This window comes from Opisthorchis viverrini, assembly GCF_000715545.1.
Source record: "Opisthorchis viverrini unplaced genomic scaffold opera_v5_323, whole genome shotgun sequence".
In the NCBI taxonomy this organism is placed as follows: Eukaryota; Metazoa; Platyhelminthes; class Trematoda; order Opisthorchiida; family Opisthorchiidae; genus Opisthorchis; species Opisthorchis viverrini.
In genome coordinates this window covers 366256-383542 of record NW_008751983.1, presented here as the reverse complement: position 1 = coordinate 383542, position 17287 = coordinate 366256, and the positions used below count along the sequence as shown (strand labels likewise).

Sequence of the window (17287 nt, the reverse complement as noted above, 5' to 3'; positions counted from 1 at the left end):
TCTTCCCCGCCAGTTCCAAAAGTCACAGACTGCGTCAGGGGCGCTCTTCTCACCTTTCAAGCAACACGAGTGACGTTGAAGGCTATGCAGTTGGCTTGCAAGCTTACTCTACTTCAAACTGCATCCGACCTACCGTCCGAATGTGTTCTTCCACCTGGTCAGTTGATCTGTCTCTTATTCGCTCAGTTTCTGTCGAAATCATCCTCGTGTTCGGATAATGCGGAGTCGCCTTCTGAGAATGGACCCTGGTTTTTGACTTCCACCGATATCTCTCCTGAAGAACTTCGGGTGAGTACTGTTTATTGTCCAAGCCTTCTTCTAGACTTGGACTGAAGCCTTCATCTAGAATACCCATAGCCGCACTTGTGTGCTAATCTGTCCTACCATTCTGCGTTCAGTGTGATGCCATCGTCTCCTAGAGATAGCTGGAGATAACTCCGTGGTTAAGGCGCGAGCTTACTGACGAGGAGATCGGTAATTTGAAGACAACCTCTGCATCTCAGTTGCTCCTGATGATGATAGTGGTGGTACTATCTAGGCTTTGGCAACCTGGCAGTATCTCAGCCCTCGTGCTTCCTTCAGGTAGCGTGGCAGCTAGGCACCGAAAGGGTGTCATGGCTGAACGATTATTACTTCCTTACAATCCGGTCATATCCATAATACTACCACCCAGGTCATGTACTTCAATGTTTGTCTTAAAAATTCGGCATGCGCTGGATCGAAGTGACTCACAAGTGACTCGGCTGGTGAACTTGCTTTGAAATATTTGCAAGCAGTTTTAGTTGCAGCCATCTGTCGAACAAAATATGTTGGCGCCTAGATGTATTGAGATAGTGTCTATTCATGTAATCAAGAACGCTCTGCTTCTACCTTCACATTTATCCCCGACACTCCCTCTATAACAGTGATGCTCACCACAGCTTGAGGCCGGCAACCTTTCAGCAACATTAGTATAGGTCCTCGACACGTAGCTGTTCTCTTATTTCTCTTCCTCTCGGCAAGCAGAACCACGGTAGCTCGAAGCACCGTAGAATGGAAGCATTGGAGGTTGTACCTCTAGCGTATAGTTTTACGTCACTTTAAGGTCATCTTAGTTATCACTGAGGATCATATCTGTCCTCTGAAGCTAACCCCTTCCAGCTTTACTGCGGGGAGTTGACTTTTTCTCGTGCTTTGCTATTATTTCTGCCTTTCCCATTCAACAGCATACCTACTCGTTATTGGTTCAATTCTTCAGTGCTTTCCCTGAATACGCACCCAATCTCTATAAATTGAGGCTGACTGACTTCGTCCAATTAGGTAGGTTGGTTGTCATCAGTTTCAGATGTTCCAAAGGTGGTAATCCAGTTTTTTTTACTCCACACTGTCTGGTTTGTATAACCGCTTTGCCTCAGACAGTTTCTATAGTGAAGCCTCGGAAGTTGAGCGCTGTTTTTGTTTTCCGTGGTGATGGGTAACCTGGTTGTTTAACCTTTCGCCTCTCATCTCCGAGACTTCAAATTGACAAGCCTGATACCGTGAAAAGTTATTGGTGATAATCGAACTACCTGCAAGTACTCGGATCTCATAACTACTTGGACGATTGGGTTAATGCTCGAAAATCACTTCAGCCATGGCAACCTTGGGGTCAGAAACACCATTTCACTAGGAGGTCAACATTACGGACTGTCCGTGGAAATCTCATATGTTCTATCCCACGGAATCCATCAGTCTAGGACGTTTCAGCACACAAGGTGTTTTTTGGTCTAGTCGAATCCAGTTATCAATCAGAACAAGGTGCAGAAACATGTCTCGAGCGCCTCTAGTCTAGTTTACATATCCGCTCACTGAGTCCCACGTATAAGTTTTGGCTATCGATTTGTGTTTGATATGTCCGGTAGGCAAGCTCCTACCGAAGTGACAGCAATGCAGTTCATCGTCATTCTACAACTTCAAGGTTCTGCTCGGCCTCACTGTGTGTGGCTCGTTCAGTGCGAAACTGTGCACGTACGTCTTGGACGTTGTTAGAAAACTCCCGTTTTGGAGGACAGGGGATCAACAATTCGGGAAAATGTGAATTCATGGGCCTCTTTTTGAAATGCAGTACACATGAGTCTGCAGGACGCTTTACACCTCATACCTAGTTAACAAAAGCCCCAAGGGGTGTGTTGACAAAACGGTCACTTTTGGTACTTTTTGGTACTTTTAGCTTCTGATAAAGTGTTTTGCGTCCCGTATTTTCCAGTGACGAAACTCTAGCATGGTTCACCGTCCATCGTTTGCTGTTCTGCTTATTTTATTGTTCACTATTTTGTTGAGGGATGTCTTGTGAGGTAAGTAGGCGTAACTTCCAGACACTGATCCAAGGATAACTTGCAAGATAGCAAAAGTGTGGGAAGTGTCGACCTGATCTACTCTGGGAACAAAATCCCTGAACTTCATCATGGTTGTTATGCCTTGAAGGCGACTGTCCCTTGCTAGATTGACCACGTCACAGCCATTTTAATCTCATCGAAAAAGTCATACTTTCTCCTACTCTAACAATATTCAGGCGACGTTTACCAGAACCAAATCCTATGTAAACAGTAACTGGGAACAGTTGATAATCACACATTTCATTCACACATCGTTTGAAACTCCCAACGCTGCTACTACAGGTAGTGTGTCATTCTTCAAAACATGGCTAATTCCATCATGAATCCGACAAATCGTAGGAGGTGCACCTTGACTGCACTTCATTGCTTTCCGCCCTAAAGGATGCCACGTGTTGTGAGATGAATTGTCTTTTCAAGATGTTCTCATCAGACATTCGAACAGTTGAGTAGTACCTGTACCAATAGATGCTAATCATTCGTAACGCAACATCCCAACGGGTTCACTCCGAGAAAATCCGGTTCGTAATGGTAGCGAACACCAGTGTTGTGTCTGTACATCATTGCTTATGGAGGAGAATACTCGAGTGTACTGAATACACACAATCAAACTTTGCATTGGCTTTTGCGCCGCGCATTCGGCTGATGAACACCACGAACAAGAGAATCATTCGAAGTTAGATAGAACCTCCCGTTCGCCTCGGTACACAGATGAGTGGTATTGTGTACTTCGGTAGCTGTCCCAGTAATCCACGAACCTGTTACAAGAGATTGGCATCGAATGTGCCTTTGATCAATTGCAGCAGTATACCGCTTTATGCGTACTTTTCACTGGATGGAACAAGGATGCAAGGCCCACGGATGTGGCAGATCGCTTGTCTGAGATTTGGAGCGCACTCATTGCAAGCACCTGGCTTGGAGGACACTTCAATAAATGACACACCCGGTTCATACAAGCGGTTTTCAGGCAGCTATGACCCCCAATGAGTGTACAGCTCACACAAAGGAGCGTCGAAATCCCGCTTACTTGGGTACGGAGACCGCTATTCAGAGAGCCAAGCGAACACTTATGATTTTCATCCCCCATATTGTTTTTCCTTGACTGGTCAGATACAAAGACGTTAGCGAAACAGTTCAAAAAGCAATGTTGCATTCAGTCGATTGCACTGCCTTTTGGTGGTCCCTCTTCAAGGGTGTTCCAAACATCATCACAGTTCAACGCCCGTGGATGCCTGAAAATCGGCGAATAGCCGGGAAATAGGATAAGGGGTCTTTTTTCGACACACTTTTATGCTCAAAGGTCACATTGTGGTTGAAGCGTAACGAGTGCGCCCATCTAGTATCTCTATCTTTAGCATTTAGTTCTAATGCTTTCGGAATTTGTACTGTGTAAATATCATGTGGGAACATCAGAAATTTTAGTTTCATACTTTCTATCTGGAAATGAAATAACCTGTAAACTGAGTCGGGTCGACAATTGCCGCCTCCTTGGGTGGAGATCCTGGGAGTGAACTCATCAATGGTTAATGACACCGGCAGAAATGGCCCAATCACGCAGTCGCTGGTGCTCGTACACCAAAGCTATTGCGTTCAATGAGTAGCTACCTAGTTCCCGAACAAACGAACATACCATCGCCTCAAAGGCTTGGCTGTACGTCTCACACTCCCGATTTCCGGTGATCGAAACTGTAGCAGCTGGAACCAGTGTGCCTACGATACATGGTTTAACTAACCTGGTTGGTTGCCACAAGATCAGTTCGAACCAATTGATTCACAGTTGTTCTTGAAATAGTAGTTGCTTTCCTTCCAATAAGCACACGCATCTCTAAGGTGTACGTAACGCTGCAAACTCCAAAATCCCAATTTTTGTTATCAAAGGTCATCGACAGGTCTGTTTTCCTCCGTAAATTTGCACAGATGGTGGTCCTCGTGGCGGCATTTTGTGCGAATTTCTCAGCACTCTGAAAACTCGCTTGCCTTCGCTATTCTGTGATAAAGCACCAACATTTCTGGCGCAGCTTTGCAATCGAGTATCGGAGAACAATAACGGTACGAGCGATGTTGGTTCCATCCTGTCTGCCAGCGGCCTATTGTTTCAACTGAGCGAGCGTTCTATGTTATCGGCGAAGGATCAGGAATCATTCCTTTTGGCCGTTGCTCACTGCGTTTCGCGACGAGGAGCTTCTTCATCTCAGCTACCCACGTGGCTCGCCTATCAGTTGGCTCGACAAGCAAATCGCTTTGGCCAACATGATCTTGCTGCCAGGATTTACACGAATCTCGTCCCGTTGGTACGCATATATTCATCTTACCCCAACGTTTTCCTGTACATCGCGTACAAAGTTTTACTCCTGTTGGTGTAAGCATAGCCGAACTGTTGCACTGGACTATTACCGATCGAAATAAACGGCATATATTGATTATGTCATAGCTCACAGTGTTGTAGTGTAGTGTAGTGTATAGTGCCCAAAAGCAGTAGTTTTTGTGTTAGCACTAACCGCGCGTACATCAGCTTTACTTCATCTAGCCCTATCAAAGCCCGCTATTGAACAGTGCCGTATAGCTCTCACTAGGGAGACTACTCACAAGGTTGCTAAAAATTCATCGACAGTCCAGCAACCTTTCCTGTATGGAAATATATTACGATATCTCGAATATCGTACCAACTGGAACATGAGGCGACCTGTGGGCAACACATTCAGTTGAAGAGTATCGTAAACGAGGGATTCTCTCGCGTCTCCCGTGAAAACCAAACTGATATGCGAATGAATGTGCTTGTCGAAATTGCCGTATAGCTGTTGCAAAACCGGAACGACTTCTGTTCACTCGGCCCAACCGAGCGCCGCTCACGGTTTCTTTGTTCACTTCACCCTGGAGTTGTTTGTGCCTGTCATGCAAGCGAGAGAATGATGCTTGATTTTTAGTTGTACAGATTAATATTGTTCAAGTAATGCTAAAAATCCACAAATCTCCTTGTTAGCCGACCTTGCACACCACTGACTGCTTTTACTTGCATTCCAACCGGAGACCTTCTCCATGATGCTTGAATGCTCCACTTCCTTGCAGTTTCTGGAGTGGAAATGAAACGATTCGGTCGTTTCAAATGTAAGCAGTCCTCAGAAGCAGCACGTATCAAAACAAAACTGTAGGTAAAAAAGAGGAAAGGTAAACTTTCCTCAGATTGGGGAGGTTTTTTCAGTTCACTATTTCTCCGGAGTGAATCGGTTTTTCGGGACTGTACCTCTTCTTACTTACTTTTCGCATGGATGGATGGTGACGAACCATTTTCCACATTGATGCTTAGCGAGGCACATTGGTGATGTTTGCATATCAGTACCATTTTCGACAAAGTGCGTTAGAATTGTTGGAAAAAGCTATGGAAGTCCGTTCGAGTTTGGAAAATTTATCAGATTAGTGAAACCTAATGTCCGGTTCATCAGTGAGCGATGATACGTTTCAGATAATTTTCAGCTACTTGCCATAACTATGACGTATTATTTATTTCTGTACCCAAAAAGACCCTAACGGAACGAACGAACTACTGGCTTGTGGGCTTGTCCGAATTCAGTCGTGCGGAGGCTCAGCTCATTACTTTATGTCGACATATCGCGGAGGAAAACGAGATCACTCACGTTCTGGACTCCAAATTTCAACTTTGGGTGGATGATCTAATCGAAGGACTTCGTAATGCAGCTGATTCTTTGTTGAAAGCCCGCACGTCACTTTTGGTGAGTTTACATCGTTTTTCCCCATCATCATACTGCTGAGAAAAAGGTGTTTGCTCCCAGTGGAACGTCTCACAAGGGGGCATTTCTTGTTCAAGAGACTGACTTGTTGATACCACATTTGATGGCGCGCAATTCAGTGCCTGTACTGGCGGAAATAAATATCTTCCTTCTGTCGTTCTTCAAACCCAGCGTTTACTATGTGAAAGCGAATGGTAATATGTAATTGACCGTGACTAGGTATTGAATCCGGCCAAGTTGTGGTCGTGTGAACCGTTGTCACCGGTGATAAACTTGCCTGATAATGGCATAGTGCTTGGTATGTATCACTTTGCACTATTTGTGCACTATTTGGAATGTTCGACCACACTGCTGCTATGTTCCATGTTCACATGGTTATTTAAACCGAACTGCGACTATCCGTGTGATTGAAAACCACTTGATGTATTCACTTAGAACAATACGTGCTCGTTCGTTCCAATGTCCTCCATATCGACCTTCTTCAACCTAGATGGCTGTGCTCTACCCCTTTCTACCCCCTAATTGCGTTTCCCATTTAAACATATGCCCTGACAAGGCACCAGATCAATAACAAATTGCATTACTTTACCATGGATGAGCCGGCTACATGAATGTTCCCGTTCTCATAACTAATTCTAACGACAGATTCAATAGATAGATCAAAGAGATTGACTCCCGATCGATCATGCTGAACTCTGTCTCAAGTCGAACTTCACGCCGGCAACACCAAAGTCTGCGGAGTCTTCGATTACCTAGTTCCCTTATAAACTCATCGTCCAGTTTTCGGAGACAGTGATCAAACCGACGTTGCTGGTTACACATAACTGCATGTCAAACGCTAAAACAACCTTTCCGAGTTTATTGCTTCCGGATATCCCAGCAACGTAGTAGTCAGGTCTCTCATTCCTGTAGAACAGGACGAGTAGGCTGGTTACACATAACTGCATGTCAAACGCCAAAACAACCTTTCCGAGTCTATTGCTTCCGGATATCCCAGCAACGTATTAGTCAGGTCTCTCATTCCTGTAGAGCAGGACGAGTAACAACTCTGTAGCCGCGGATTTTTGTTCTCAGGATAGCCTTTTACATGTCCTACAGAACACTCTTCAACTGGAGGGGCGCTGTTTTGGCACTATGGATCTGAATCTTCGCTTCTTCTTTGTTCGGAACAGTAGAGGAACGAAAGAATCGAGGTGTTTGGATGTTGAGACTTGTTCAATGGGTGCAGTTCGACGTGACTGCCTATTTAGAGAGCGACAAGTCGGCTGAGGGTGTTTTTGTTCCTTGTCATATCGAGTTCGATTAAAGTGACCAAGTGGCCTATCCAGCCGAGTGTCGCCTCTGGGTTTTTCGGGTAAAACGATGTCAACATAATCAAAATTCGTCAGATATTCCAATGCCTGACGAAGGTTGCCCGGTATCGTGGGCTTGGTTCTAGGATCCAGTCGCAAACCCCGGGGAACTTAGTTTTTGATCCGTTATCATGCCAGTTCACTTAAGTCTCAATCCGGGCTGAAAATTGTTCTCATGTGGTGTGGTTCGATAACTAACCTTACATAGTATGAGGCACCATGATGTTTATAAACTTTCGCGGTGTACGTCTTGTGACGCAGTGAACAAAACATGCTTGGCGGTGCTGTGTCCACAGCAGAAGGATTTCCCAGTATGCTGTAGTTGATGTGACCTCAAATTCCGTGGAAGGTTATACTTTTCACCTATGAGTTGAGAAGTCAGACCATGTTGGTTTATCAAACGACCATATTCCAGGGTTGCGAACGCACTCGTGTGTTAAGTTGAGGACTGCTGTTCATTCGGATACTAATCTTTTACCGTTCTTTCATATCACTTTCTGTTCTAGTGTGTCGGTGGTCCGGACAATCGCTGGTTCCAAGCGGAATACGTTGGAATTCGTAGCAGTCTTTGTTTGAGTCTGGCCGAACTCTGCATAAGCGCCAACTTTTTCACACACGTAGGTGTGCGGTCATTTGCTGGCGAGGAGACCACTGGCAACAGCAGTTCACAGCCCACTCCCAAGCCCCTTCATGGTACTCCTGTTTGGGTTAGTTTACACCGAATTTGAACAACAGTCATTTCTGCTCGAATCGTTCTGTGGCCCATGTTTTTCAGCTTCCTTGAGTGGCATTCATTTAATCTTGCATACCTCTTCATTCAAGTGGAGCACTGTTTCTGTACGGCTTCCAACACAACGAAAGGGCAACCCTGGATTATGATCAAATAACATGTAATAACATCCGAGTTGGAGATAAATACGAAGTTTTGACGAAAAGACTACATTTATTCGCAACCCACTACTCTCTGTTTGCGACTCGATTTGTGTTTAAAAAAGATTTAAGCTTACTTCATCTTCCCGAAAGCTGAATGTAGGCTTTATCCAGTGGTCCGTCGTTGTAGAATTACTCGCTGTCTGCTCCAGTTAGGGGTACGTTGTTTTATCGGTTTCCTGCTTGGAGCTCCTGGTGTAACGGTGATACTACTGATGGAGGAGGAATGCGGGTAGTATGTCCTCTCGTAAATCCGCTTTGCATCTCTTTGAAAAGTGAGATCTATAGCGGAATTTGTGGAGTCGCTTTGTAGCATTTGCTTGGATTTGAGCAACAGTCAATGAATATCCAGAAAAGTTCAGGAAGGCGCGTTCAAAGAGAGTATGGATATTCTGTTTTTGCAAACAACATGCGTATGAGAGTTTTGCTTCCCTTTCGAGTAGTCTGTAACTGTTCAGTTGGTATTTTTTAATGAATAACTCCACAGCGAAGGCCTTTTTCCTTTCACTGGTACTTGTCGGCCTGCTTGGTTTGGAGGGAAAGAAGAAGAGTCTTTCATTAAAGAAAATAGCCTGAAAAATCTTCCAAGTTAGAGGTTTGAATAATTCTTTTGGTTAATATGTTTGTTTACTTCCTGACTAACCACGTATGATTGTGTTTGGGAATGAATTAACTACGCTAATAAGTTATTTTTGAATAGGTCTTAGTAGAATGTGGCGCGAAGTTATTTACATAGTGCACACGGTAATCTCAATTAGCCTTCAGATTTTAGTCACTGATGTTTACCACGTCCCACCTTACTCAAAATGTAATGACTCCTCGAAGAGGTTGAGACTACACACTGGCTTTGCTTTATTCTGGTCGTTGGTTTGATGTATCCGTTTCCGGTACCAGGTTTAACTGATGTATCTGCCTTGAATATCTGTGTATTACGTTTGGTAGACGGACACTTGTGTAATCATTCGGGACTTCATAAGAGGTTCTTGGGCATCTCTTTCCATCAGAACGAAATTGTCTCTTGATCTAGTGACATCAGTGTTGTCCTCTCCGTGAACTGCCGTTGAAGGCGTGCAGCGAGTTGTATACTAGGCTGGATACACTCTTGGCTAGCCACATTGCTGTCCAATGAAGATATTCAACCTCGAATAAACGGAAACCGTCCATCCCTTTGAAAGTGCTGTTTAGAACAAAATTTTTTGTGGTGAAATTTTCCGGATGGGTATATAAATTTCAGCTTCTGTATCCAACTGTTACAAAAGATTGGACAAACTCCACAAGAGCTGAAATGAGCGGCTTTGAAATTAAATCATAGTTACGGTTGTTTTGGCGCGTTCACATTCCACTGTATTTCTTTATCACTGCGGTACAAACCACACGTATTTACGAGCACCTCAAAGAAGCCTCAACTTGGTCACTTTGTTTTGTTGTACTCTGCTGGACGATTATTGTAGTTTTGTTTTCAAGCCCCCTGTTCTTTGTATATTACAATTTCTCTTTCAGGTAAAACGCCAGTTGTCCATGTGGTGTGATCTTGATGGGCGTCTCGCATCACTGCGGGCTCAGTGTCTAGACGCCGACCAAACGACACACACACATTTGATCGCGTATCCTTTTTCCGTCACTTTTCATCCATTATTCGCCCTCACCGATCGTGTCAATTTTTGCTGCTGTTGAAGTTTGAGTTTTCAATTTTCTTGTCTGCACTGCGTGTCTCGTGGTTTCTGTACCGCTGAAGAATTATCCTTAACTCCATGCCTTCAATTGTAGTATAAACCAGTTGGTCGGCTTCTTCATCCGCCTGCTTGAATCTATTGATTCAGTCTACAAATCTGACAAGTGAGTTATCACTGCTTCCTAGTGGACCTTTGCAATCAAAAATATTCTACCGTCGAAAATTATATCCACTAGAGAGATGGCCAAACTGCAATAATTTTAGGACCATTCATTGGTTATTGGGGCTCTGGGCATCAGTGATGGGAATCCTGATATCGTGTGTATAGAGGGACTTGTGAGGCGGGCATACTCTTCCTCGATTTCTTTTCTGTTCAGCACAAAAGATTTACATCATCTCACCTCCTATGGACTGGTATCCGTTTCCTCATTCGCCTGTCAAATCCAGGCGATGTCGTTGGACTATCGACATAGATTAGTTGTTGTCAAATGGTTTGCGCTGAGCCGTATGTGCATCCCCTGTGTGTCTGAACTCTCGACTATCTGAAAGCTCGAGGGAATGGACAGGATGGTATACAGGAAGGGCCGCCGACTTGATCAGCTGACGGTCTTTGGTTGCCGAATCAGATGAGGGCAACCAAAAATTTGAACTCCACTGTATGTGGGTCCTGTGGTGTACAACCACCCACCCGACCTCCGTACACATGGGTAGTATTGGTCAGAATTATGTTTGACCTCTGTAACGGAGTTCACGGAGAATCACTTCTAACGCCGTTGTACGGGTAACACTTCTGGAATTTCAATCCGATGGAATAATCTTTAAATTTTGGTTTAAATGACTCTGTACCAGCTGAGGTCAGATGGAGAAGTGTTCTTTTATATCAGGCAACCATACTTGAAGAATTCAGCTTCAGTCACGTCCTCTGCAGCTCCTTTTCTACTTCCCAACTGCATATTTGCCTGAAGTATCCATTCAGTAGCTGGAAGAATGTTGGGTGACTATTTCGTCGCCCTTTGGAGTAGTTTGTCCACCGCGGCCCAATCAACGCTCGTGATTTCGCCCCAGGAGTTTGTTGATTCACTCGTATTTGTTTTTCTGGAGCTGATGTTTGCCCCAGTCCCATATCAACAATATACAGTGTCTGAGTTGACTTAATGTATGGCTCATAAATGGTATGAAGTTTGATACCACTCTACTCAATCTGTTCACTTCGTTTTCTCTGTTATTCATCCTCGATGAGGTTCAGTCGTTTAGTCAGATAAGTTCGAGCACCGTTCAACGTTTGCTTCATTACCCCATTGCCCGACCTGGAAAAAGGAAGCAACAGTGGCTCTGTTCCTTTCATTTCTCAATTGTCTTTTGTGTTGCGTGTTATTTTCAGACTAAATGTGACGTTATTTTAGTGGTGCAAATTTAGTGGATAGTCTTTAATTTAAGCAGCCTCACTGTTAGCGTTTCTGTTCGCGATACAGTGAGGCCCGATAACTCATGGCCACATGCACGTCTCCAACCAACGAATGTGTTAAAGTCTCCCGGAAGTTGGAGGTCACCATTTCTTGGAAGTTACTCACAAAGACTATCAACTTCGGTGTCGAACTTGTTCTGTTCGTTTTTCGATGAGCATGTCGTTCAGGTAAATGGGCTGGTTGCCTTCACATAAATGTGACTAATTCCACAGGGTTCTAGATCTAAGATCAATAGCTAGCTGTACCACAACGAATATAAACAGCCACATCAGTAAGCTGACTCAGGGTGGATAGCATAAGACCTACAGTTTTCAGTGGTGAGGATAACAGTGGAGTCTGTTTACTGCCGTACTCGTCTCGTCGGGAAGTGTGTACACCAACCAGCCAAACAAATTCTCCATTCTCGCTGTGGTAGGATTCAAGTTCACTTCGTAAATTTCGATCACTGGGCGAACGTAATACCAGTTTTAACGCACATGTCCACACGTGTTTTCCCTTCTCGAGCCTCTCTGTTAAAAAGCATTATTGAGTGTCCTGGGTACCTAAAGTTTCGTATCACCACTGCCTCAGAGAATCAAATCTCATGTATTTCCTACTAAAGAGCGACCGATGGTAATCAAACCACGGTACTGTTCGTTTTCAAGGTGATCATTGGGCGACCACAACTCACTTATACGTCCACGCAACTGGCGAATGTGGTTACGTTTAGACACATCACAATACAGATATTGGTGGGTGTCAATGTAACTTTGAGTAGTTTCTGGTGAAATTTCTCTTCCTGGTCTTCCACATATTTCTCAAGTTCCACCCCCCCTCAACCCCCCTACTGTTACATAAACGTCTTTTCACACGGGACTACGTGATACGAATTTCGTGGATGAACGATCAGTACCGTTATATGTTTTCTTAGTCCGAGTTTGTCACGCCGCTGGTTGGCTGCTCGTGGCCAAATGGTTTGGTCTTCAACCACTAGCCGGGATGCTTTGAGTTCGAATTCCCTTGGAGGTTCGTGGGATGCGCACTGCTGATGATTCCGATAAGGACCCCCCTACTGTTACATAAACGTCTTTTCACACGGGACTACGTGATACGAATTTCGTGGATGAACGATCAGTACCGTTATATGTTTTCTTAGTCCGAGTTTGTCACGCCGCTGGTTGGCTGCTCGTGGCCAAATGGTTTGGTCTTCAACCACTAGCCGGGATGCTTTGAGTTCGAATTCCCTTGGAGGTTCGTGGGATGCGCACTGCTGATGATTCCCGATAAGGATAAAACATTTGCACAGTGCTTATCGGCTGCCAGGTACCTACCGACGTCAACTACAGGAAGAAAGCTCGATTGGCAAACGTGCGTGTTCTCTAATATACGTTAACACACCCGAACGCACCCTCGGACTAATGAAAATATGCTGTAAGCAGTAGGCTGATTCCGAAGTTTCAATGACATTTATTATCCCGCGATTGAATTCGATCCATTCAGAAGGGTTGAGTAAAAATGTGAGCTGCTGCATCCTAAGTGGGAGACATCAGCAGTGCGTATCCTGCAAATCGTGCTACTACTGTTTTTTTTTCAAACTTAGACAATTGCCGTTGTGTAGGTTTAACGTATTTCGCCTTCTTCCCTATAGTTATTTTCCAGCAGAAGCTTAAAGTACCTCAAGTTTCCCACCGGATTTCGCCATGGCTTTGCCATACAAGTTAGTTGCAAGATGATGTCTCGTCAAGCAGATGTTTCCGACCAGTTAGTGCTTTGTTTTGCTCCCTTTTTCAGCTGCCAACTTTTGCTTCCTTATGTTGGCCTACCGGCTCAGTCACCTCGAGCCGACCCTTTCATTACTGTTTTGCCAGACCTTCACAAAATTGCACAACTTCATTCGAAGTCCAGTCCAAACCCGCCATCCAAATTTGCTTGGATACCACTTCTTGTTCTCCGCGTTGCACAGGTGGCCTCACACTGGCCACGATTTTTCTTTCAGCGACTTCAGACGACAAACGTACGCCTGGTTCTTCTCCCCAAGGCTGGCAGTGGTCCAGACGATGTGCTGACCATCAACAATGAGGTGGGACACATGGTGCAAGTAATGGGTGTTGTGCAGCAGCGCAGTCGATTGCCAAACAATCAAGTTGCATGTCGTGTAACGGCAGTCCAAGTTGAACTCACTGTCATGGAGGCGACTACAGAAGGTCATAATCGATTGATTCGGCAACATTGTAGTGGAAATCGGCCTGAGCTCGTATTCTTCGCGCAAAGGTCTGCCCAACTCCAGCGTGATTACTTTCATTGTGAATTCTGTGTCCGCTTCCATGGTCACGCGCATCCAAAGACTGGCACATCTCAACAGCAGAGACCACCAGATAAACTCTACTCCATCAGAGCGATTCCGATACTCTTGGACGCCTCGGGTGCACGCTGGCGCCTCACCCGGGCATCGGGTGCGCCGAAGGAAACAGCACTTGTTCGCGTGGAAACATTGCACAGTAATCAGACTGGCATCCTCCCTTCCTCCACAATCCAAATGGAACAATCGGATACCAACACCCCCATCAGCGCCAGTTAATCTATGTACAATAAGGGAACAGATTTGTGTTTTCTATCATGTATATTTTGATGAACAACCTTTCCCTTGCCCATCCATTTCGTTTACTTTCCATGCCGTAGAGCAGCGTTTTCAATTTTTGTATATTGTAAGGCTTAGACATATCACATGGAAAGTATTTCGTGTACAGTTGCTGAAATTGGAGGGCGAATGTGAGGTGGGTTGCAGCTCACAGTCAACGGTGAATACAGGCTGCAGCATGGTGGTACATCCGCGTCCCTTTCAGATGACGGTGATGAATTCGCTGCAGATACGGAAACACGAGAAAGTGTTTAGTGCGAATAATTTAGTAATTGACTGAGTGAACGTAGATTTTAAGAACGCGTTTTAATAAGTTACAAGCCCAGAAAAAGTAAGGTACCGAACATCTGGACGATGTTGGTTCGGAGGTAGACACTACGGAAGGACACTGTCTATTTTTTTTTAAAAAAAAGTTGTCGAAGAGTCGGTCTTTTTCGAAAAAAATAGTCCAGCTGAAACACCCCTTCCAAGTCCAGCTGCACACCACCCGAAAGAAGCATGAGAGGCGAGATACTGCCAGTTTCTTCCCAGTCTAGATAGGGGCAGTCCAGATGAAGGGCTTGGGTCCGAACCACGGACCTTCCGGTAGTAAATTCGCGCCCTAACCACTGAGCCATATCGAGCAATCCTTATAAGAGTGCTGCCTTTATATAGAGAACCTTACGGGCGGTGGCGATATAATGGTTTGTAACTGTGCAACAAGTAGCCGGCGTTCGTGAATTTAAGCGGTCATGTCTTTGCTGTAATAAAATCCTCCAAGACGGTCGCGCTGAGCTGCATATTCGTTTTGAACGGCGGATAATAGATAGGGTTTTGTTGGATTGTCAACTTTAGAAACCAATTTTCTATTTTCTTTCGTCCTGCTTTGTGTACGTCGTTGTTTACAGTCTGATCCGTCCGGGATCTAGACCACCATTTTGACTGCACGCATCAACAACCTCATCTTCAGAGACAGCAAAGATTCTGCATACCAACCATCTCAGCGACTACATAAGACTCATTCGTAGTCGGGAATTATTTGTGACATCTCAGATTTTCCGTCATCCACATGACGTGTACGTTTCTAGTTATGGCTATGTCGAGTAACTCGTTAGCTCATGTCACTTCTCCAGGATTTATTTGGCTGGGCTTGAGCGGCTAGCGGTTAAATTTTTATGCAGCAGTTTCGAATTATTGGTGGGTCCACAATAAATTACAAATAAAATGCTTAAACAAACTCCCCATGAACGAACATGGGCCTCAACATGTGCCCTAGTGCCTTAGATAAGACGTTTCAGCAGCATTCTGAATGTTGTCGGCTAGTAATCTTGAGGTGTCTTGAGGGAAATTCAAGAATAACTCGATGTGAAGTAAGGGTGTCCAGAAAGGCTTCCAACTTGTGCCGTAAAATTCGCAGTGTTTGGCGCCCCACCTCCCGGGACATCTTGATCTTCAGTTGTCTGGAGGATTTCCATCGAGACATCTCTTGACAAAATGCTGAGATACCTTGGCATGGAAAATGAGTCGCTCTTTCGTAGTCTCAGTTTAGTAGATCAAGGATGACAGAACCAGAGGATGACTGTTCAACCATTATCAGTGTGCATATGAATTATGCGATCGATCGTCCCAACCAGGACAGTTACTGGGTCGTCGTTCGATGAGTCGGGCACACCAATCACAAACAAGTGTGAACACGTTCGCCTGTTCAGACGTGATAATTCAGATACTCGAGTCCAGTGCTTCCCTTTGGTGTGGACTCACCGGAATAATTACGCCAGAACAGGAACACGGCCGTTCAAACGAGAGTGGTGTGACTATCAACAAAAGTTTTTTCGCGTGCTATTGTGTGGCAAGAGAGGAAGCCAAGGAAAGCTTGTAACTACTGCTTTGTTGGTTCACCAAATGAGTGTTTCAATCTAGGGGTGCAAGTAACAGTACGGGAACAGCAGTTGCTAGTGACGTCCGAATGCTGCCCTTTTGTTGACGCTAGCCGGTAAACGATTACCTTGTTAAACAGCTCTTCTGATCCCCGCTATGGTCTTTTGGTTTCACTGGCACAATTGGTGTTTATCTTTCAGGGAGAATATTGTCTTGTGTTTGTGGGACTTATTTCCAAATTGAGAGCCTCGGTCTCGTCAAATCATTTTTAAGCATAATCACGAAAGTCCGTTTTCTAGTGGAAACAAAAACCACTCTGGTTAAAAAAAAAGCGAAAAATAAGGTGGAGTTGAATGGAGACTTAGAATACCCTTCACTTACTTCACCATGCGTGCATTTATTTCTACCCATACCTAGGGACCGACCATTTTTAGTCTCTTCTGGGGGAGAGGGGGGTTGCTGCTGAGTTACGCTTCATGGGCCAGGCGAAAGTGATCTATTCGGACGTGTCTCTCCAGCGAGTGGGAGTTGAAGTTACACAAATTGGCTTCAACCACTGAGGATCACCATAGCACATAACTCAAAACAGGAACACTGTTTGTGGATGCCACACTACGCCCATCACTATGAATACCTATCAAGTTTTTACTGTTTGCCTTAACAGACCTTGGTTGCATCTCTCTTGAAAGACTCCTGCCTTCAGAAGTGGTCAATTTTGCTTGGCATTTTGAAGCCTTTTCCAAGAGTTGTGAAACTCCCAGAGGAGACCAGTTTTGGTCGGTGGCTTCCCAGGGAAGGGTGATAAATGTAGAACACCAGTAGATTTAATTTGTCAGAGAATCAATGACACTTCGCTCAATCCCAAAATGACGTGTTTACCCGTGTTAAATTCGCCATTTTTGTCCAATACGACCTGATACTCTTCCACCTTGTAAAGCCACAAAAACATTCAGAATTTGTAACCGATAATAGAGCACTATTCGATACTGAATTTTTTGTATCGCCGTACACGCATACCGTAGTTTTTGGCCACTTTCACAAGGTGTGCATTGCCGAGTGCAGGCAAAACCATACAAGGTTGGAGGGCCGGGTCTCGTAAACCTTCATGTTTCTCTTGCTTTGTGTTTCTATTATTTGGGGAGACGTGATTGTTCTTTCGCGCTCCCAAAATGTGACTTGCGCCGCTCAGTTCAGTGACAAAACTTTCAATACATCAGCAGAATGTTGTGATAAAAGTATATCGTAGTAACTGCGCACACAAAAATAAATGCCGTTGCATATCAGGATAGAGAAAAA

At 44.7% G+C, this 17287-nt stretch overlaps 1 protein-coding gene across 1 annotated transcript in view; it reads left to right on the top strand.

Annotated features, from left to right (window-relative positions):
* T265_10026 (hypothetical protein) overlaps nucleotides 1-14228 on the top strand; it is a gene marked incomplete at both ends in the record, with an annotated part of 22391 nt that extends 8163 nt beyond the window's left edge. The window contains 8 exons of the mRNA XM_009176273.1: nucleotides 29-288; nucleotides 1206-1299; nucleotides 4269-4642; nucleotides 5870-6079; nucleotides 7956-8156; nucleotides 9880-9983; nucleotides 10147-10215; nucleotides 13288-14228. Of these exons, the coding sequence (XP_009174537.1) occupies nucleotides 29-288; nucleotides 1206-1299; nucleotides 4269-4642; nucleotides 5870-6079; nucleotides 7956-8156; nucleotides 9880-9983; nucleotides 10147-10215; nucleotides 13288-14074 (2099 nt within the window). The remainder of the gene's footprint in view (nucleotides 1-28; nucleotides 289-1205; nucleotides 1300-4268; nucleotides 4643-5869; nucleotides 6080-7955; nucleotides 8157-9879; nucleotides 9984-10146; nucleotides 10216-13287) is intronic.
* Between the last annotated feature and the right edge of the window lie 3059 nt (nucleotides 14229-17287).